Source organism: Pelodiscus sinensis, chromosome 22 (assembly GCF_052426305.1).
Source record: "Pelodiscus sinensis isolate ZL-2025 chromosome 22, ASM5242630v1, whole genome shotgun sequence".
In the NCBI taxonomy this organism is placed as follows: domain Eukaryota; kingdom Metazoa; phylum Chordata; order Testudines; family Trionychidae; genus Pelodiscus; species Pelodiscus sinensis.
In genome coordinates this window covers 21,246,227-21,268,937 of record NC_143073.1, presented here as the reverse complement: position 1 = coordinate 21,268,937, position 22,711 = coordinate 21,246,227, and the positions used below count along the sequence as shown (strand labels likewise).

General features: G+C 52.1%; 1 protein-coding gene across 1 annotated transcript in view; it reads left to right on the top strand.

Moving 5' to 3' along the window:
- The window catches only part of LOC102447103 (uncharacterized), a 36,274-nt gene that overhangs the window by 3,069 nt on the left and 10,494 nt on the right, over positions 1-22,711 (top strand). Inside the window, exons 3-9 of the mRNA XM_089772734.1 lie at positions 957-1,125; positions 2,884-3,137; positions 3,983-4,119; positions 5,420-5,609; positions 18,378-18,460; positions 18,994-19,073; positions 21,809-21,960. Coding sequence (XP_089628860.1) covers positions 957-1,125; positions 2,884-3,137; positions 3,983-4,119; positions 5,420-5,609; positions 18,378-18,460; positions 18,994-19,073; positions 21,809-21,960 — 1,065 coding nt within the window. The remainder of the gene's footprint in view (positions 1-956; positions 1,126-2,883; positions 3,138-3,982; positions 4,120-5,419; positions 5,610-18,377; positions 18,461-18,993; positions 19,074-21,808; positions 21,961-22,711) is intronic.

Sequence of the window (22,711 nt, the reverse complement as noted above, 5' to 3'; positions counted from 1 at the left end):
CATGGGAGTCCATGCTTGTGGGGCAGCGTGGAGATGTAGTTTGATTGTGCAGCTCAGACCACAACTGTTTCATCTGTATTGAAAGAATTCGTATCATCCTCAGTGCACACCCATGGGAAATTCTCAGCTTTGACAAAATGGCTATTTCCATTGGGAACACATTCCATCCGAGAAGATCGGAGTGTTTACAATAGTTGTATTGCGGGAAAGCCCAGAAAGGCCAATCCCTGACCACCCCCGCCCACCGGAGCTTGTGTAAATTGCGATTCCCAGAGATTTATAAGATGAGCAAGTGTAGGTGGATTTTCACGCAAGCAGCAGAAGGCTCCTCCCTGCCCCGCAGAACTTCCCTGGTGAAAGTTCCTGGCTGCCAAGGCTTTAGAGTCTTTCAACAAACGACTGGAAAATGGGTTGGACCTTGCCAAAATGAAGGAGCCTCCTGGGTCGCGCGTCCAGCTCCCGTGGGCAACTCGGTCACATCAACGTCTCAAGCTCCAGCTTCGAAATAATGAGGCTCCCCCGCGATCCACGGCTCATCCCTCGCGGCCATAACGCCCTGCTAATTCTCAGCTGTGGCTGCTCCATCTGGGCCGGTTCCTCCCCCTCCCTGCCCTGCTGCATTTAGAGAGAACAAAGAGATCCCATCTCGGCCGTCCTGGCGCGCCCCTTCCATCTCCACGTGTTCCCCGGTCATCCTACTGCCCCCCTCTGCTGCTGCCCCGTTGGGATTCCTCTCTCTGCACGAGGGTGACGGGGCATCACGGTTTTCCCAGGGCATGAACGGGTCCCCGTCCCTGCTGCCTGGTGCAGCCTCGGATCGCCTTGTGCCTTTTCATGGCTGCATGCGAGAGGTGCCTCGTGATCCTCCTGCCACCCGCCAATCCGCAGGGACGTGACTGATGCTAGCCCCGCCCCCTTCCCCGCTCATGGCTGACATGCGCCTCTCTCCATTGCAGCCTCATTGGCAGAAGAGGATGAAGAACGAATCCTCGGGGGGAAGCCCTGCGGCGTTGGCTCGCGGCCCTACCAAGCGGCTCTCCTCAGGAACGGCCGCAGCTTCTGTGGTGGGAGCCTGGTGCACCCGAAGTGGGTGCTAACTGCCGCGCACTGCAGAATTGACATCGGGTAAGTCAGTGCGGGGGTGGAGGGAGATGGGGATGCCTGCGAATTTCCCACGTCCTCAGTTCTTATCTTATCATCCCCCATCTATGCCCACGTCTGCCTCTGCCCTCCCCCGCCCCCTCCAGCCCCAACCCCCTCCACCTGTATTGTTTTCCAGACCTCAAAGCATTTTTCGGGACCTTCTCTGTCCCCACTGAGGTTTTCCAGCCACCTTCGGCAGATGGGTCTTGGCCACCTGAATCGGCCTGCCCCACGGCGTGGGCAGGAGGGAACAGGCCCCGCACTTCCCAGCGTTAGGTCATGTGGCTTCCCGCTGCCAGCTCGTGGGCAGGTGGCCCAGGGGCTGAATGGAATCGAGTGGAGCTGCCTTTCTAGAGCTCCATAATTACTGCCGAGCCTGAAGACAGATCCACCTCCTCCCCTCCCTGTGGCCTAACTCTCTGGATTCATCCACACTGCAGCCCTCTTGCACAAAAGCCTATGCAAATCGACCGCAGATTAGCATATTGCTGCACTTCATTTGCATAATTAATGTGGGGGCGTTTTTGCACAAAAGGCTTTTGTGCCTGATACGTACAGCAACTGGGCTTGAAAATAACAGGCCCAGCCATGAAGTGCACGACAGCGCCGTTGGCACAGGGTTCTACTTGTGTATAAAACTGGGGCGGAGCCACGGGTGGGCCTGAGGAGACTGTGGGCTGCCATTTTGCATGCAGGCTCACCCCTGCACCCCACCGTAGCTCTGCTCACGCCGCAGTGCCCTGCCAGTCCGCCCGAGGGACCAGAGCTCAGCGGCTGTGACGGCACGTCGGGGTTCCTACGATCCTGCAGCCCCATAGAAGCAAGAACAGATTCCACCAGCCAGTAGAATGGGGGGTTTATTGCTTCTCCCGGATACAGCACAGCACAGACGTGATGGAGTCTGGGCCACGCTGCCTCAGACCCCTTGAGTTGGGGTCCCTGGGCCCCTAGATCCCAGCCCCTCCTTAGTCTGTTTCCTTCATGGTTCCAGCCCAAGACAGCCTCACTCCCAGACCCTACCCCCAAACCAGGTGTTCGTCTCCACCTCCTTCCTTTGTCTCTCCCCAGGGAAAGAGCCTTGTTATCAGGGGTCTGGGGTAATACATGTTTTGGTGAGTCAGTGGAAATCACACATCACAACGCAGGGGGACACAGGTTACAGAGCAGACAGCTCCCCCCCCCCCCCCCCACCCCCCATGTCACAGCAGCTTACACCGCTCTTCCAGGAGCTCCAGCTGAGGAAATGACTGGCCCCCCTCCGTCCGCCTGCATAGCAGGGCTAACACCCGCACGGGGACGCCGCCCCCAGCGGGCGGAACAGGGCCTGCCCCTGCACGCAGACCCTGCTCTCTGGGTGCACCCCCAGGTCTGCTGGACAGCACTTCTCTCTCCTGCACCCCAGGCTGGTGGAAGGGGACAGCCCCTCCCGTCCCCCTGCCCCGGTCCCACATCACTGCCCACCCAGCCAAAGTCGGGGCCCACCCAGTGGCTGTGTGATTGGGAATGGCAGTGTGACCCTTACCCACCCCAATACGTGACCCTGAAAGGATCTGTGAAGTGCCAGCGAAAAAGGAGATTGCACGACATTGGAGTCAGACTGGGTTTGTGCAGAACTAAGCTGACGAGGACTCAGGCTACCCCAGCCTCACAAAATCCTTTACTGGCCTAACTCTAGTTGCTTGCCTGCTAGGACCTGTGACTAGCCTCCCACCGATCGCTGCCTTTGTCCTCTCCATGCAGGTCAGTGCGGGTGCATCTGGGGGATTATGACCTACGGGTGAGGGAAGGCACGGAACAGATTCGAAGAATCCGCAGCTACCACAAGCACCCCAGGTTTAAGGCCCAAGGTTTGGACAACGACTTCATGCTTCTGGAGTTGAATAAGCCTGTTCAACTCAACGACTTTGTGAAAACGATCCGCCTGGCGACCCGTTGTCCCACTCCTGGAACGCGGTGCAGAGTCTCAGGATGGGGCACCATCACGTCCCCCAAAAGTACGCTGGAGTATGGAGGGGAGAGGACAAGGCTGGGGCTAGCCTGGGGATGGGGGAGGCCTTTGTAACAGGCTCTTAAGGGTCTCTGGCTTTTCCAATGGAATCTTTTCAACCAAAAGGAGTTTGGGTGAAAAACCCAGCCTCAAACCCAACAAACGGTCCCACTAATTTGAGGTCATTTCATTCATTTCAGAAAAAATATCCCGAAAAACAACTTTGTGTTTGAAAGCTTTGAGGCACAATGGCTTGGTGTGTTTTTCTATTTGAAATGTTTCCATTCAATATGGCCTTTCCTTTTGTTTTCAACACAATTTTAAAGCATGACAGATGCGCCTCAGATCCGACAACTAAGTTAAAATATCACATAGAATGCTGGATCTGTTAGCAACTAATTACTTGCCATGAAAGGAGGGCTGGTTTTTTTCTAGATTTACTCTTCATCAAGAATTTCTTTGTTTGGAAGATGAATGTGGCCAGATACCAGCTGAGGTCAATGGGTCGTAGCTCCACTGAAATCCATGGGGCAGATCCCAGCTAGGTCCGTGGGTCGTAACTCCACTGGAATCCATGGGGCAGATCCCAGCTAGGTCAATGGGCCAAAACTCCACTGGAATCCATGGGGCAGATCCCAGCTGGGTCAATGGGTCGTAGCTCCACTGGAATCCATGCGGCAGATCCCAGCTAGGTCAATGGGCCATAACTCCACTGGAATCCATGCGGCAGATCCCAGCTGGATCAATGAGCTGTAGCTCCATTGGGGTCATGGATCTGTGTCGAGGACCTTACACTAAGTTTTCTTCTCCTGCACCTTGTATTGAAACTCTTCTTTTCCTGCCATTGCCCAGAGCAGCGACCAGACGTCCTGCAGTGCGCGGATATCTACACCGTCAGCCGGGCCAGGTGCCTTGAGACTTACCCAGGCAAGATCACGGAGAACATGTTCTGTGCTGGTGTGGAGCAGGGCGGCATCGGCTCGTGCAAGGTGAGGGGGCATCCCGGGGATGGGGGTAGGTGCCGGATGTCAGAGCTCCCTGGCTCAATGCTCTTTCATAGAATCATAGAGCTGGAAGAGACCTCAGGAGCCATCAAGTCCAGCCCCCTGCCAAGAGCAGGACCAGTCTCAACTCAGTCATCCCAGACAGGACTTTGTCCAGACGGGACTTAAACACCTCTAGGGATGGAGATTCCACCCCCTCCCTAGGGAACCCAGCCCAGAGCTTCCCCACCCACCTAGGGAAATAGCTTTTCCTAAGATCCAACCTAGACCTTCCCCACTGCCACTTGAGCCCTTTGCTCCTTGTTCTGCATCTGTCACTACTGAGAACAGCCTCTCTCCAGCCTCTTTGGAACCTCCCTTCAGGAAGTTGAAGGCTGCTCTCAAATCCCCCCTCACTCTTCGCTTCTGCAGACTAAACAGACCCAACTCCCTCAGCCTCTCCTCATAGGTCATGTGCTCCAGCCCCCTCATCATTTTGGTCGCCCTCCGCTGGACCCTCTCCAATGCATCCACATCCTTTTTGTAGTGGGGGGCCCAGAACTGGACACAATACTCCAGATGTGTCCTCACCTGCCTCTTTATCCAACACAACCTCGAAATCCTTCTCAGCCTGCTACGAAGGGGCTGTCATCACTCAGCCCCAGCCAGGCTTTGTGCCCCGTGGGCAAGCAGCCAGGCTGCCCCCCAGCTGCACCGAGCCCTCAGTGCTGGGCCCATCCCCCTACTAGGGATGTCTGACCCCCAGCTCAGGAGTAGGAGCCATTTCTGCCCTGAATTCCTTCCTATGTGGGTTTCCCTGCCACCCTCTCTTAAAGGAGATGAGTCCGTGTGTGTGTGTGTGTGTGTGTGTGTGTGTGTGTGTGTGTGTGTGTGTGTGTACCTGCCAACCCATGCTGGAGAGTATGAGACCTAGTTTGTGTCTGTGTTTTGTGTGTGTATTGTAACTGATGTCCCCTACTGAAGGGGATGAGGGGATGAGTTCTGGTGCGTGTGTGTGTATGTGTGTGTGTGTGTGTGTGTGTGTGTGTGTGTGTGTGTATGCCCCCTGCTGGAGGCTATGAGTGCTGGTGTGTGTGTGTGTGTGTGTGTATGCCCCCTGCTGGAGGCTATGAGTGCTGGTGTGTGTGTGTGTGTGTGTGTGTGTGTGTGTGTGCGCGTGCCCCCTGCTGGAGGCTATGAGAGCTGGTGTGTATGTGTGTGTATGTGTGATGCCTCCTGGTGGAGGGGATGAGTCTCGTGTCTGGGGTGTGGCTGTGGTTGCTGACCCTCAGCATTGTCTCTGCAGGGCGATTCAGGAAGCCCAGTGGTCTGCAATGGGAGGCTGCAGGGCGTGGTCTCCTGGGGAAAATTCATCTGTGGCCAACCCGGAGAGCCCAGGGTCTACTCCAACGTCTGCAAAGCCGTGCGGTGGGTGAGGAACACCATACGGAGGTGGTCGACTGAGATCTCCCAGCCTGTCACATCCACTACACAGTAACTCTCCAGCCCCCACCCCAGCCGTGCCGCTCCTCCCCTGGCTGCCGCAGCCAGCGTGTGCTCACTAGGGCGCGGGGAGCTGGCCGGGGTGGGACGGGGATGGGGCGCTGCAGTGTGGCCAGTCCAAAGCAGCCAACAGTTACTAGCCAGACCTGGCATAATCCTGAGCCTGGGTGGGAAATAGGTGAGTGGTTCACACAGCATGAATCAGCCCGACGATTGTGAGACTGGCTTGAAAAAATCACCAAACCCACTTGAAATTCACAAGATTGGCTTTTAAAAAAACCATCAGCTTGACTGAAAATGGGGAGATTGGCTAAAACGTCCAGAGTCATGCTTCTAGCACAAGTCCCATGAGGGTGGGGTTGTTTCACGACTACACGGACTTTTTTTGGCGGAAGGGGATATGCAAATTGCGCTGGCATTTGCATATCTCCTTCTGGTTCTTTTTGCGGAAGAGGTTTTGCCAATAAAAAGCCCGGTGTAGACTGGACCATTTGTCGGGAAAAAAGCCCTCTTTCGCAAGATCCCTTGTTCCTCAAAAATCGAGGTTTATAGGATCTTGAGAAAGAGGGTTTTTTTCCCAACAAATGGCCCCGTCTATACCAGGCTTTTTATCTGCAAAACCTCTTCCGCAAAAAGAATCAGAAGAAGATATGCAAATGCAAGTGCAATCTGCATATCCTCTTCCTCAAACAAATGGCTGTGTAGCCATAGCCAAAGCCTCGAGCTCCTGGAGTCATGTGACTCTCGAGAATCTGAGCTTTTGACAAAAAGCACCGATTGCCAGACCTGGTGGCTGAGGAAAGAACACTGGGAAGCCAGCCTTTGGAGCAGGGGTGGGGAACCTTTTCTGGGTCAGGGGCCACTGGCCCACAGAAAAATCAATCGGGGGCTGCACACAAGTGAGAAGCAAAAAAGTCAAACCAAACCCTCACTGTTGTGACCCCCGACTGAGAAGGAGAAAAACTCTCCCCACACCATAATAGAGGCTCAACTTAAATGTATACCCCAAATCAGGGCTCGTCAAACCGCGGCGAGCCCCACTCGCCAGCCGTGCTATCGCCCGAAGCCGGCTCTTCCGGGTTACAGTCTACTCGCCCATGGCGAGTAGATTGTATTATTTGTCGAGCCTTGCCCCAAATTTAAAAACATAGTAGAAGAACTAAAAAAGAGCCACCGTGACTTAACAACCATTTAAAGGAGCAGTGAGAGATAAAAAGACATCTTTTAAAAAGTGGAAGTCAAATCCTAGTGAGATAAATAGAAACGAGCATAAACCTCCATAAACCTCCAAATTTGATACTGCCAAATTAAGTATCAAAATATAATAAGAAAAGCCAAAAAGGAGTTTGAAGAACAGCTCGCCAAAAACTCAACAGGTAATAACAACATGTTTTTTAAGTACATCAGAAGCAGGAAGCCCTGCTAAGCAACCAGTGGGGCCCCTGGACGATCAAGATACCAAAGGAGCACTTGAAGACGATAAAGTCATTGTGGAGAACAGAGTGGGTGAGCCGGGCGGATGCCCGGGGAGTCAAGCGATGGGGAGCGCCTGATGGCAGCTGTAAGAGGCATCCCTTATAGCTGCCACCAGGTGCCGCGCGCCCGGCTCCCGCAGTGCCGGCCCACCCCCATCCCTGCGGCGCCGGCCAGCAGCGCCCTGGCCCCCACGGCCACGATGCCCTGAATGTCCCAGCACACCTGCCAGCAGTGATGGACGGGCTGGGCTGGCAGCACATGCACTGCACACCCCGGGGGCGGGCCCCGGGCTGCGCTCCTGAGGCCGTAGCCAGGCTGTGCATGCGCCGTGAACCCGGGGGTGGTGCCACGTGCCCGGGCCCAGGGCGTCAAAATGGCTCGGACCAGCCCTGGCGGAGAAACTAAGTGAATTCTTTGCTTCAGTCTTCATGGCTGAGGATGTTAGGGAGATTCCCAAACCTGACCCGTCCTCTGTAGGTGACAAATCTGAGGACTTGTCACAGATTGAAGTGTCATTAGAGGAGGTTTTGGAATTAACTGATAAACTTAACAGTGACAAGTCACCGGGACCAGTTCTGAAAGAGCTCAAATGTGAAATTGCGGAACTATTAACTATGGTGTGTAACCTATCCTTTAAATCAGCTTCTCTACCCAATGACTGGAAGATATCTAATGTAACGCCAAAATTTAAAACAGGCTCTAGAGGCGATCCCAGCAATTACAGACCTGCAAGTCTAACGTCAGTACCAGGCAAATTTATTGAAACAATAGTAAAGAATAAAATTGTCAGACACATAGAAGAACATAATTTGTTGGGCAAAAGTCAACATGATTTCTGTAAAGGGAAATCGTGTCTTACTAATCTATTAGAGTTCTCTAAAGGGGTCAACAAACATGTGGACACAGGGGATCCAGTAGATATAGTGTACTTAGATTTCCAGAAAGCCTTTGACAAGGTCCCTCACCAAAGGCTCTTATGTAAATTAAGCAGTCATGGGATCAGAGGCAAGATCCTTTCATGGACTGAGTACTGGTTAAAAGACAGGAAACAAAGGATAGGAATAAACGGAAAATTTTCAGAATGGAGAGAGGTAACTAGTGGTGTTCCCCAAGAGTCAGCCCTAGGACCAATCCTATTCAATTTATTCATAAATGATCTGGAGAAAGGGGTAAACAGTGAGGTGGCAAAGTTTGCAGATGATACTAAACTGCTCCAGGTAACTAAGACCAAAGTAGACTGTGAAGAACTTCAAAAAGATCTCACCAAACTAAGTGATTGGGCAACAAAATGGAAAATGAAATGTAAAGTGGATAAATGTAAAGTAATACACAATGGAAAAAATAACCCCAACTATACATATAATATCATGAGGGCTAATTTAGCTACAACTAATCAGGAAAGAGATCTTGGAGTCATCGTGGATAGTTCTCTGAAGACATCCACGCAGTGTGCATTGGCAGTCAAAAAAGCAAACAGGATGTTAGGAATCATTAAAAAAGGGATAGAGAATAAGACGGAGAATATCTTATTGCCCTTATATAAATCCATGGTATGCCCACATCTTGAATACTTTGAGACTGGGACTGGGACTGAGACTTTTCAGCTTGGAAAAGAAGAGACTAAGGGGGGATATGATAGAGGTCTATAAAATCATGAATGGTGTGGAGAAAGTGAATAAGGAAAAGTTATTCACTTGTTTCCATAATATAAGAACTAGGGGCCACCAAATGAAACTAATGGGCAGCAGGTTTAAAACAAATAAAAGGAAATTCTTCTTCACACAGCACATAGTCGATCTGTGGAACTCCTTGCCTGAGGAGGCTGTGATGGCTAAGACTATAACAGGGTTTAAAAGAGAACTAGATAAATTCATGGAGGTTAAGTCCATAAATTGCTATTAGCCAGTATGGGTGAGGAATGGTGTCCCAAGCCTCTGTTTGTCAGAGGGTGGAGATGGATGGCAAGAGAGAGATCGCTTGATCGTTACCTGTTCAATTCACTTCCTCTGGGACACCTGGCATTGGCCCCGGTCGGCAGACAGGATACTGGGCTGGAGGGACCTTTGGGCTGACCCAGTATGGCCGTTCTTATTTTCACATTCACTTCACTCACCAGAATGAGCGAGGGGCCTAGCCTAGTAGATTTTGTATGCTCCAGCCCCATGTCGAGATGGCAGGCGAGAGGGGGGCTGCAGTGCCAGTGCAGGCTCCCCACTGCTGGTGGGGGGAGCTCTGACTCTCGGGGGCCAGATCCAGGCAAACCAAGGGCCTAATCCGTCCCTCGGGCCTAACGTTCCCCACCCCTGCCTTAGAGCCAACAAAAAATAGCAAATAAACAAGCCCTAGCTCTGTTGGTTGGTTGTTGTTCTTTGGGGTTTTTTTGTTTTCATCTTGTGATTTTTTTCTCAATCAGCCTCACAATTTTGGGTGGGCTGAGACATGCCAGTTTTGAACTCTTGGGGTAAAAGAGACCAGTGACAGCAGACGAGGGAGGGAGCACAGGCTGACCCTAGACAAGAAGCTGTGCTCAGAGAGACAGAGATTGCGCTCATAAACCGGAGCCGGCTGGAAAACGAGGCTCCCATTCCGTGGGAAATTGCATGGTGGGGACAATCTATTGTGAATGGGACTGAAAAGCTGAAATGTCTAATGGCTGATGCAGCAGAAGACCGAAAAAAACCTGTTCTCCTCCTGCTGCAATTTAGTTCTATAATAAAAGCATGTCATTTCTCCTATCCTGCATGTTGGCGGGGGGCTTACACCAGATGCCCCATGCGGTCCTTTCCAGCTCACCAGTGCTATGAGTGTGCAATAATGTGAAAAACTTTTCACATCCACGGTGCATGCAAGAGACGTGCCCAAAGGAGGACTGGATTTAGACGTTCACCACCCTTCCCAGTGCACTCAGCACATGAGGATCCAGCTGCTAAACCTGACTCTTTCGCGTGGTTCTTTGCCCACCAATCTGACCGTGCACAGGGACGTGCTGTTTGAAAGTTCTATTGTCACTTGGCCTCAATAAAACCTTTGGGAAAAAATGTGTCATGTCCCATTGTCATTTTGAGCATTTCGTTTTCACTTTGCTGTTACGGGCAACTCTGCCTCTAGGAAAACCTTTTACCTCTCTGCAGGGCTGAGCAGGGAGTAGGTGGCCGGGGATGCTGGTGAAACCTTCATGGCGGGAGGTGATTGAGAGCAGGCTGGACGTGCAGCTGTCAGGGACGGTCGCAATGCGCTGTCTGCTGACGCAGCCTGGGGCAATGGGCTTCACTCCATGATCTTTCGAGGTCCCTGCTGTCCCTCCACAGCTCCGAGTTTGTGGCTCGCTGGGACTACGGGGCCTGGGTGGGTAGGGCAGGTGGAGGGATCCGGCATGGAGACATGGAAATGGCTGGGTGACAGGAGCTGCAGCACGACGACTAAGTCGGAGGCAATGACGGGGGGACAGGAGGCTCCTGGCTGACGGCTTGGACTGAGCTCAGGACCATTTGCAAGGGGGAGACCAGGGGAGCAGTGAGGGAGCCCCTGGCTGGCTGCAGGGCGGGTGAGGACTGAGCTGGGGGGAAGCCCCAGAGAATAGTGGTGTGAGGAAGTAGCCGTTTTGGGGGTTCAAAGAGGGGCTGTTGCTGGGGATATTGGAGGCTCTGCTGGGGGCTGTTTTGGGGGGAACTGAGGGCAAAGCAGGTGAGGCTCAGCTGGCTGCAGGGGGAGACTGACGTGAGGTTGAGGGCCCAGGCCGATTGGCCTGAGAGACCCGTTGCTGTGTTCAAACCTCAGTCCTCCTGTTTTGTGCTGGCTGAGTGTTGCTCTGGTCTGGAGAACAGGGGGGCACCGTTCCTTCTGGGAGTGGAGGCCCCGGGGGTCCAGAGGGAGTGGACCCCCCGAGGGGGCTCACGGCAGAGGCAGGCAGCTGAAGGCCCTAAGAGGCACCGTCCTGGAGGCAGAGGAGCGGACCCCCCAGGTGAGAGTGGGCACCCCAAGACAGGGTCACCACACTGGAGTGGACCCCTGAGGAAGGGCTGTCTCACTGCCGTGGGAGAGGAGTGGGCTCCCCGAGAAGGGGCTGCCGCACTGGAGAGGGGGGTTCCGCCCAGGAGCCGAGGGGCCAAGTGTGGGCACCACCTGTGAGTCGTGACAAGTGGCTCCAAGGAGGACGCCTGGGGATACAGCCCCAACCCAGGGCTGAGATTCTGTAAAGACAGAGCCCCAGGTGGAGCTAGAAACCCTCTGGGAAGCACTAAAAGGGGCCCCTGGAGCAGTGGTTCTCAAGCTGGGCTCTGCGAACGTCTTGCAGGTGATCTGTGGCTTGAGCTCAGCCCCACTCCCTTCCCCCCGCCGCAACAGGGAGCCCGAGCTGTCACTCCAACCTCTCCTCGCCCCTCCCCCCCGCCAAGGTTGTAGCGCCAGTGCTGGCTTCCTCCAGGGGGGAGGAGGAAGCCCTGAGCCTCTTCACTGAGTCTGCCTCGCTGGGAATAAGCGGAGACAGAAGCAGTTCCACAAGTTGCTGCTCCCCTGGCTGTGGGAACAGCTGCACATGGACCTGCTGCCTGGAGTCTTTCCACACTGCTCCCATTGGCCAGAATCCAGCCAATGGGAGCAGTGAGACGCTGCACCTGGGTCAATGCCTGGGAGCTGCACAGGGTGTGAAGTAAGTAAGCACACCCCCACCCCTTCATGCCCAAACCCTCCCGTCCCCACCCCAAGAGACCCTACAGCCCCAGCCCGTTCCTGCACCCTCCCCCCGCGACCAGACACTCTACCCTCACCCTGATCCTGCACCCTCCCCTCTGGCCAGACACCTTACTCCCAGCCTGCTCCCACACACTGTCTTCCACCAAGACCTCGCACCCTCACTACCTACTGAATCCCACCACCCACTCAGATCCTGCACCCCCATCCCTATTCCACTCACTGGTAGCCTTGTCCCACATAGTGATTTCCCCAGAGCCTGGGGCGGTCCACAAAGTCCACTAACCCCGGAACCCCAAATGAGTAAATTTGGCCTATGAGAAGCCCTGAGCTTCAGTCCTCCCTGTCCCTCCCCCCGCTCCATGGGGCTGAAGCACCATTGAAATAAGGTGTCAGTTGAGGGCCACATCAGTGAGGGTTGGGGAGTTTTGGAGGTGTTTTCTTTGCTTCTTTTTTTTTTTTTTTTTTTTTTCCCCCAGCTGATTTTTCTGTGGGTCAGTAGCCCCTGGCCCAAAAAAGGTTCCCCACCCCCTGCCATAAATAAAGACAATGTTGAAACTTTTGGTGTTAGACATAAATTAATATTTTACTGTCTTTAAAATGAAATTTGGCAAACCAACATGAGAAAGTTAAAGCACTTGACCTGTTTAATAATTCTGATTAATATTTCCTTTCCTACTGGTTAATTAAACCATTCTCCCTCACTGCAGCACTAGCAAAATGGCTCAGGTGTAATTATATAATTAACGGCAAGTTTCCATTAGCAGCTGGAGGTCTGTAGAAAGGTTTGCATTCAGCCAAATGGGCCACAGGCCAAAAAGTTTGAGAACCACTGTATTAGGTATTATAAATTAGCAAGAAATTGTTTATAGAGTAATCCTGCCTGTTCCTTTGTACGAGAAATCGCTTTCTCTGAAATGAACTCTGGTGAGTGAGAGAGGAATGGGTGAGACACACGAGGCCGGAACCAGATGGTCAGACTCGTTAACAAGGAGGGGTGAACTCAGGCGTTGGTCAAATTTAGGGTGGCGGAAGAAGGGCAGAATTGAGGACTCTAGAGCAAAGGCGTGTGAACGAAATGGTGAACGAGGTAAAGCAGGTGCAGTCCCTCCCAGAATCTGATGGAACATGACAATAGAACCAGACTCCACGTAAACATCAATTAACAATTAGGTGACTCCAGCTTGACATTGTAAAACCCACAGACTGAAGTTGGAACTTACAAGCAGGGTGAGTAGCCATGAAGCTGTGGGTTTGGTCCTGCAATCAGTCCTGCAATACGTCAGAGCACCACCTCACGATCACCAGAACCAGGCTCCTTCCTCCCGCCCCGCCTAATTGGTCACTGGGCTGGCATGAGCCCCAGTAAGAGTGGTAGCTGTGACACCATCTGCAGAACCAGTCTGTGTGAGATTGGAGCTCTGTGTGTGTGTATGAATGGATGCATATGCTGATTTCTATGCTGCAATAAACACGGCATATTGCCTTTTCCCTCAGAAAAAGATCCCGTGTGCTTTTTATGAGCATAACAGGGCTGCAGGAGCAGAGGCATAGCAAGGGTGTTATGCGCTCGGAGGCAAAGGCAAAATTTGCAGCCCCCAATCATTTGTTATTACGTATCTGTTATTTATTTCTAAGTCAGCAAAAAATAAGAATGTTAAAAAAAAGAACAAATACTACTACTATCTACTGATACTGGGATCACCTAACAGATTGGTTAGTAGATCGTAACTATAGACAAATATAAATGATAGTTTTTGTGGTTTACATTCTGTTAAATAATTTCTTCTCTTTAAGTTGTTCATATCCCGGTCTCATTAGGTTCATGTCTTTCACATAAAAAATGTCAAATGCTTAAAATATGTAAGTTTTATAAAACACAAGGGAAATAAATGTTACAGCACCTAAATATGAATTTCATCACTATATTTCAATCAAGCATTTAAAACCACTGTTATAGCAAATGAGTAACTCGTAGCTTTAGTGCAGAGAAGGTCAAAAGATTTTGAGTATATCAAATTTATTGTAAGCAATCTGTAATGCTTCCTAACTGCCTAGTTACTTATCTAGTTAACTTAGTTGTTTTTCATACTATCACACAGCGATAAACTAAATCATAGTTATGAATAGAAGAGATTAATTTACCTGTTAAAATAACATTCAGAAAAACTTTTGAATAAAACTAACACACAACACATGAATTGCCCTCATTTTCTTGAAGGTACTTCAAGCAATAAATAGCCTAAGGCTGTGGTTACACTGCAAGCATGGCTTTCTGTCTGCCACTAGGACTTTTTACTTCAGGCTGCTGTGAGATTCTATCCTTATGTAAAGGAGGGTATGTCTACACTACAAAGTTAATTCGAACTAACAGCCGTTAGTTCGAATTAACTTTGATAGGCGCTACACTAGCGCTCCGCTAGTTCAAACTTAATTCGAACTAGCGGAGCGCTTAATTCGAACTAGGTAAACCTCATTCTACGAGGACTAACGCCTAGTTCGAATTAAGCAGTTTGAATTAAGGGCTAGCCCTCCCCAGCTTTCCCTGGTGGCCACTCTGGGCACCACCAGGGAAACTCATCTGCCCCTCTCCCGGCCCCGGAGCCCTTAAAGGGGCACGGGCTGGCTACGGTGCCCGTGCCAGGTGCAAGCCTGCCAGCACCCAGCCAGCAGACCCTGCACCTGGCAAGGCACGAACCAGCTACCCGCTGCCACCCAGCCCTCCGCCTCTTCCTGGGACCAGGCTGGTGGCTCCCGGGAGCCTGCCCGGGTCCACAAGAGGCGGGCACCCGCCTGGTCTAGTGCGGAGATCGTGGACCTCATCCACGACGTCCACACTAGGCACAGGAAAGTGGCCGTCTAGGGCAGGAGAGCTGCCAGCCTGGCCACCCAGGAGCAGGTGTGCATGAAAATCAAGGTGGTCCACTGAGACCCCCGACCCTGAGCCCTGAGCTTAGAACGGCCGTACTGGGTCAGACCAAAGGTCCATCTAGCCCAGTAGCCTGTCTGCCGACAGCGGCCAACCCTAGGGACCCTGGAGGGGATGGACCGAAACAATGACCAAGCCATTTGTCTCGTGCCATCCCTCTCCAGCCTTCCACAAACAGAGGCCAGGGACACCATTCCTACACCCTGGCTAATACCACTCCATGGACCCAACCTCCATGAATTTATCTCACTTCTCTTTAAACTCTGTTAAAGTTCTAGCCTTCACAGCCTCCTGCAGCAAGGAGTTCCATAGGTGGACTATTTGCTTTGTGAAGAAGAACTTTCTGGTATTAGTTTGAAGCCTGCTACCCATTCATTTCATTTGGTGTCCTTTAGTCCTTCTATTATGGGAACCAATGAAGAACTTTTCTTTATGCACCCTCTCCACACCACTCATGCTTTTATAGACCTCTATCATATCCCCCCTCAGTCTCCTCTTTTCTAAGCTGAGAAGTCCCAGTCTCTTTAGCCTCTATTCATATGGTACCTGTTCCAAACCCCTGATCATTTTAGTTGCCCTCCCCTCTCCCACCCTCTCTCTTCTCCTCTCCCACCTCCTTTTCCCAGTCTCCCCAAGTTTTGTTCAATAAAGAGAGTTTCTATTTTTGAACACGTGTCCTTTATTTTGTACATCAGGAAGGGGGGCTAGGGAGGGATAAGTGGAAGGAGGTGAGGGAGGAATGGGGTAAGAGCCCCCGATGGGGAGGACTGGGTTGGCTCTGTGGGCTTCTCGGGGTGGAAGCTCTCCTGCAGCCTCCTGATTGACACCCCTCCGCCCCCGGATGGCAGCCTGCGGCAAGTGCAGCTGGGCTGATGGCCGAGTGCTGTGACGTGCCGAGTGTGGGCACTCACAGCACTCCAAGCCAGGACTGCTTTGCTGTCCCTCATCGAGTTAGACAAGCGAGCGGGGAACCCCTGAGAACTGTCTGTCCGGGGTGGAGGTCGGGTCCCTTTAAGCACAGCCCTCAGCTAGCCTGAGACAGCAGCTCCACGCTCTAAGTCCTAACCTGATGCCCTGCCGGCACTGCTTCCGGCCAGCCTTAACCTCAGTTCAGGGTCCACTCAATGTGAACATGCTAGTTCGAATTAGCAAAATGCACTAGTTCGAATTAGCTTAGTTCGAATTAACTAATTCGAATTAAGTTAGTTCGAATTAGTGCTGTAGTGTAGACCCAGAGAGAGATCTCTCTGAGACCTCTTCCAAATTTCACACAAGCCATTCAACTGAAGCCACAGATATCAATATTCAAGGCCAGCCCTGCCTTTGTCAGACTGCCTGGACAGATGTTCACAATCACAACATCCAAACACGTATCAGACTTTTAGTTGAGAAAGGCATGTAAATCCCAAGTCTCTGCTAGGACTGGGGGATGTGGGTGACCTGTAGAAAACACCAGCTTTTTCTCTGGAAAATCTACAACAAAACGTGGGGGGATCGATCACTTCAGTAGTGCCAGCTCCTTTAGAATGGAGGCTCTGATTATCCAGCACCAGCTGAGATCTATCAGACATGTGCACACAGTGCCTGCTCGATGTTTACCAAAACTGCTACCTCCCCAACTCGCCAAAGGAGAAAGGAAACAGGGAGGCCAAAAGGATTGGTTTAGAGCAGTGTTTCTCACACCCCTAGCCCTAGGGTTGCCAGGTGTCCGGTATTCACCCAGACAGTCCGGTATTTTTGCCTCCTGTCTGGTAAAAAAAATTCAGAGAATACCAGACACCTAAAATGTCGGGTATTTTCTGATTTTTCCCCTGGCCAGGAAGCAAAAATGCCGGGCACCTGGCAACCCTACAAACACTCAGCGCCTGGCCTCCCCCCTCCTGAACCCACCCCTCCCCCTCGGTCCCAACACCCCCAGACCCCATGCTCACCTGGTTCCGCAAGGCTGCTGACACAAAATGACTACCTGCAAAAAGACTGAGAAGCAATGACTCCCCTGGGTCTTAGTGCTCAACCGCTCCCCTGTTCCTATCCCAGCACTAACTCTTAAAGGGGACATGCTGTTTTATTTTATGTATGTATTTATTTGTTTGCTCAATAACTCTTTTTTTCTCAACAACTTTGGTCTCCCCCCCCCTTTTTTTTTCTTCAACAGAGTGTTTCCCTGGTGGGGGTTTTTTTTGGGGGGGGCGGTATTTTTGTTTCAACCATCTGGCAACCCTACATGGTGCCTGGGGACAACTGCCTCCTCTGTCCCTCCCTCGCTATGCCTCTGTGCAAGGGTTAGGGCACAGGGGTGAGGGTGTGGGGGGAGGTGCAGGAGTCAGGGCAGGGGGGTGAGGGTGTGGGGGGAGGTGCAGGAGTCAGGGCAGGGGGCTGAGGGTGTGGGGGAGGTGCAGGAGTCAGGGAAGGGGCTGAGGGTGTGGGGGAGGTGCAGGAGTCAGGGAAGGGGCTGAGGGTGTGGGGGGAGGTGCAGGAGTCAGGGCAGGGGTGTGAGGGTGTGGCAAAGGAGCAGGAGTCTGGGCAGGGGGTTGGCAATGGGAAGAAGAATTTTGGGGGGCTCGAGGGCCGGGTTACTTTACCTGCCACTCCACAAGGGAACTGGGAGCTGGCCTCATTCATTTTCCAAACAAGGAAATTCTTGACGAACAAAAAATCCAGAGAAAACCCCTATTTCATGGCAAATGAATAGTTTCAAAAGGATCTAGCATTCTGGGTGATACTGTAATATGTTCTCTGGATTTGAAGCACAACTGTAATGTTTTGAATTTGTTTTTAAAACAAAAGGAAAGGACATTTCAAAAGGAAACATTTTGACTAAAAAAAACCCCATCAAGCTGCTGTGTCTCAGAGTTTTTAAATGACTTTTTTTTTCAGAATAATTTTTCTGAAATGAATGAAATCGCCCCAAATATGTGGGACCATTTGTTTGGGGGTATTCTTGAACCAGAACTTGTTTCAGTTGAAAAGATTCCTCCAGAGAAGCCAAAGAGCCTGGAGAGCCCATTACCAAAATCTCCTAGAGGAGCTTCCACCCTCTCCCCAAGAAGAACCCGAACTTGTCCCCTCCCCTCTGTGCCCCGGCATCCTTTGGGGAGACAGGGTGATGCCCCATCCTGAGTCTCTGCATCGTGTTTCAGGACCAAGGCAACAGTTCGCCAGGCCGATTGTTTTCACAAAGTTCTTGAGCTGAGTGGGCAACTCCACAAGCATAAAGTCATAGTCAAGACGGGGAGGTTATACCCGGCGTTCATGGGGTGGCTGTAAATTCTTCAAATCTGTTCTGTGTCATCCTTCACTAGTAGATCATAGACCCCCAGCCAGACCCGCACTGAGCTGCAGGGCGAGAGGACAAAAGACCAGCATAGTGGAAGGCTATTCACATTTCATAGTGGGCACCCAGCTAGAATTGGGCCAATAACGTCAGCGTAGTTCTCCAAGAGCTCGATTTGACTCCAACCTCATCTGATCTGTTTTTTCTTGGCACACATCAAGACTCCACAGCGCAGGTCAGAGTCACGTAGACGTGGCCGTTACAAAGCGTGCAGCTGATCCGTGCCTTTCACGTGATATCGTGCACGTTATGTCCAATTCCTGTCCGAATCGCTCTTCAGTCTCCTGCCACGCGTGGGCGTATACTTCGCTCGGTTTCTCCCTGTCTGGGCAGGCTCCTTCCATGCATTCTTTGCCATTGTTGCTGATGCTATTGTTTCTAGCACCTGGTTCTACACAGTGGAAATGAACCATTTGGTAACCTTGTCTGGAAGTTGTGGGACGTTCTGGTGTTATTTAAGCCGCAGTTTTCACCAAAAATCATGAATTCTTTCTCCTTGGCTTCTGGGGAGGTTGACCAGACATCCCAATAACATCAGTATTGTCCCAGTATTACAGGTTTTGTCTTATGCAAGCGACTATCTGTCCCTGAAAAAAAGTGCCCCAATTTTCCACATTCTATTAACTCACTCTATTTTTGGAATCCATTTAATACAGTTATGTTTATTTCCTTCTGTCCTGGGTCACTGTGGCTTGCTCATGCCAAGTTGAACCTATCTACAGGAGCACTGAAAATGGAAACCAGTCACGTCTGGATTAAAGAGTTTCAAATTTTCCAGGGATTTCCATGATTTGAGGACTGGAAAACAAAAGAGGTGGCTGGGGCTGGGTTGGGGGGCAGAGGGAGACGTGGGTATGGATGGGGGACACCACGGGAGAAGATAAGAACTGAGGACGTAAGCAATTCCCAGGCATCCCCCATGCTGACTTACCCGATGTCAATTCTGCAGTGCACGGCAGTTAGTACCCACTTCGGGCGCACCAGGCTTCCACCACAGAAGCTGCGGCCGTTCCTGAGGAGAGCCGCTTGGTAGGGCCGCAAGCCAACGCCGCAGGGCTTCCCCCCGAGGACTCGTTCTTCATCTCCCTCTGCCAATGAGGATGCAATGGAGAGAGGCGCATGTCAGCCATGAGCGGGGAAGGGGGTGGGGCTAGCATCAGTCACATCCCTGCGGATTGGCTGGTGGCAGGAGGACCACGAGGCACCTCTCGCATGCAGCCATAAAAAGGCGCAAGGTGATCCGAGGCTGCACCAGGCAGCAGGGACGGGGACCCGTTCATGCCCTGGGAAAACCGTGAGGCCCCGTCACCCTCGTGCAGAGAGAGGAATCCCAACAGGGCAGCAGCAGAGGGGGGCAGTAGGATGACCGGGGAACACGTGGAGATGGAAGGGGCGCGCTAGGACGGCCGAGATGGGATCTCCTTGTTCTCTCCAAATGCAGTAGGGCAGGGAGGGGGCACCAGAGAGGGGGAGGAACTGGCCCAGATGGAGCAGCCGCAGCTGAGAATTAGCAGGGCGTTATGGCCGCGAGGGATGAGCCGTGGATCGCGGGGGAGCCTCATTATTTCGAAGCTGGAGCTTGAGACGTTGATGTGACCGAGTTGCCTACGGGAGCCGGACGCGCTACCCAGGAAGCTCTGTCATTTTGGCAAGGTCCAACCCATTTTCCAGTCGTTTGTTGAAAGACTCGAAAGCAGGGGTGTGCAAAAGGGCCTCTGCGGGCCACATCCAGCCCACCAAGTGGATAGATCTGGCCCACGGAGGCCCTGCTGCTCCTCCACCCCCAGGCCAATTAAGGCCTGGGGATGGGGGAACACGCAAAGCCTTCTCCGCTCTGGCCCCATCCTGCGAGCAGCACTTCAAAGAGCCTCGTGTTCCTGGCAGGGCAGGAGGAAGCTTCGCGCGCTCCCCCCCCCCCAGTCCCTAACTGGCCTGGGGGAGAGGGAGCCCGCAAAGCCTCCTCCCACCTGCCAGGAGCACGTGCCTCTTTGAAGCACCGTGAGTTGCTTGCAGGGGTGGGGAGAGAGCGGAGGAGGCTTTGTGTGCGCCCCCTCCCCCAGGCCTTAATTGGCCTAAGGGCAGGGGAACAAGGGAAGTCTCCTCCCACGCCAGGGGCATGGGCACCTTGGGGGAACGTAGGGTGGGGGCAAAGGCCTCCCTCACCCCCAGACCAACCATTATCTGGGGGTGGGGAACCCAGAAATATATTGGCCCTGCCCCTTCCACTCGGTGCCCCGCCCCTTCCTCTCGGTGCCCCGCCCCCTTCCTGGGTGGCCCAGGGCCACTTTAAAAATTTTCAAAGTGGCCCCCGGCAAAAAATTATTTCCCACCCCTACTCAAAAGCCTTGGCAGCTGGGACTTGAACTTTCACCAGGGAAGAGCCCTGGGGCAGGAAGGTGCCTTTTGCTCTTGGCATGGAAATCCACCTGCCTTTCCTCAGCTTATAAATCTCTGGAAATCGCAATTCACACATGCTCAGGAGAGCGGGTGGATGGGGAGCGACTGGCCTTTCTAGGCTCCGGAGGCAGGGCCTGGTTACGGGAGATCAGAGGCAGCAAACTTGGTGGCGAGGTCACAGATCGACACCCACAGTCGTGCCGGGTCAGGGCACCAGGAAGAGAAGGCGGCGGCTGCACTCCGGAGCAGGGCAGGAGGCACATTTGGTGGTGGAGAAGGTGCCGTTCCAGGGGCTATTTCCTGCCAGGTCCCCCAGCACAGGACAGAGATGAGAACAAAGGCGGCAGCCAGGTGTCTGAGGGTGGAGGGAGGCGCCCGGTGGCTAAAACGTTGGTTACCTGCTTCAATCCAGTCACCACAGTGACTCACAGGGACAGCCCATGTCCCAGAATATAAAGTGGCCCATCCTACCAGAGATTCCTTCCCTTTTTCCAAGTCACAACTGCTGGTGTCTCTTCCGCTCCCGTGGGCCCCGTGCCAGGAGCTACAGGTGACCCAGGGCCAGTCCAGCCCCCCTGCTCCGAATGGCTGGGGGTCAGAGGTATGGTGGCTGGGTGATTTGGGGATGTGGCTTGGTGCATCCTGCTATTTTGGGGATAATTCTGGGCTAGCAGGGGGAATAGCAAAGTACTGGTGTGTCAACAGGATATAACTGGGGCTCTGCTCTGTTACTGGGGGATTATGGGAGAACGGGGGGGTTCAGGAAAGAGGGATGGTTTGGCCATTCAGCTGCTTGGCTGGTAGTAGGGAGACGTGGCTTCTAATTGCTGGCTGCTGCTCTCTTCCTGTAGAACATGGGTCAATTGCTTAGGCACTCTGTGCCTCAGTTTCCCCATCTGTCCTGTTGTGGGGATGAATACAGTGGAGGTTAGGAGGGGCTGATAGCACCTTAGAGTTATTAAACTTTCTTTTAATAAGCTAAGAATGGGAGTTTTGCCCTGTTCTGTTGCTGGGGGGACAATCTAGAAAGAGAACTGGCGGGGGGGGGCTCAGAGCAGCTCATGGAGATCTTTTCCAAGTGGTTTAATTTTTAGTCACCCCCACAGCAGATCAGCTCTTTCTATGGAACATGCCCCTGGGGGAGCCAGGGACCAGGTGGAAGTGGATGATGGAGCTGAGTCGGGGGAGACCGGGCTCCCTTGCCACCACACGATCCCAGTGTGTTTATCCATGTGTGGCTCTGCTATCGCCCTCTGGGTACAGGCAGGGTAGCTGAGGCGTAGAGAAATTGCATGATTGTGGGAGTATGAGGAAGAACAGGCACTTAAACCAGCCTTTCCTGAATCCTAATCGAACACCGTACACAGGAGACCGTCCACCCACCCGAAGACACCCCCAGACAACGATTCCCTGTCGCTCTCTCCCAGCAGTAAACCAGTGACAAAGCCGACTGTATCCATCGCCATGGCCGCCATGCAGCTGCTGGTCCTCGCCATGCTGGTCGCCAGGGCAGCAGCAGGTAGGGAAGAGCCCGGCGAGAAGCCAACGTTGGGCAGGGTCGGATGGTTCAGCAGTTTCACCACAGAGCCTACAGGAGTGTCTCAGAGATGTTGCTTAAGACAAGTTGCTGGCCGGGAAGTGGGAAATGTTTGGCCATCCCATCATCGATTGGACAGATTTCAAAAGGGAATTAACATATTCATGCCTCGTCTCTGATTAGTCTCCATTGCTTGTGGAGTAGGCAGGGAGCCATGATTTCACAAGGGGTTTTCTTCCTGAATTAGAACACAATAGAAAGAATTTTGATATTTCTTACTATTTGTTTGGGAAAGAGTAGACCTGCTTCACTGAGAGTTCAATGTGTTTTCATTTAAAGCTTGTATAAAACTGGCCAATTTACTTATCATTCTTGGGTCCTTAACTCAATCAAGGTTTTTTTTGGGGGGAGGGGGGGTTAAAGGAAAATCTACATGCTTTATTTAAATGATTGCTTTTGTAAAAATACAGTTTTTATAAAGTCAATTTTTATTTTGTATTTCTTAAAAAAGGATTGTTACAACTTTTCTGTCCATTTTTCTTGGTATTTTTCTTTAAATAGGAATTCCATCAAGTCTATTTTTTCTTTGTCCCTATATATCCTTATCATTTGCTCTGTTTTAATAAAAAAGGGCCATAGTCAGTCTGGGTTCCAATAACATTTTCTTCTAGATTTAAAATCTTAAACATTGATTTAGAAGGGCCAAAACAGAGCACAAGTCTACATTTCTATA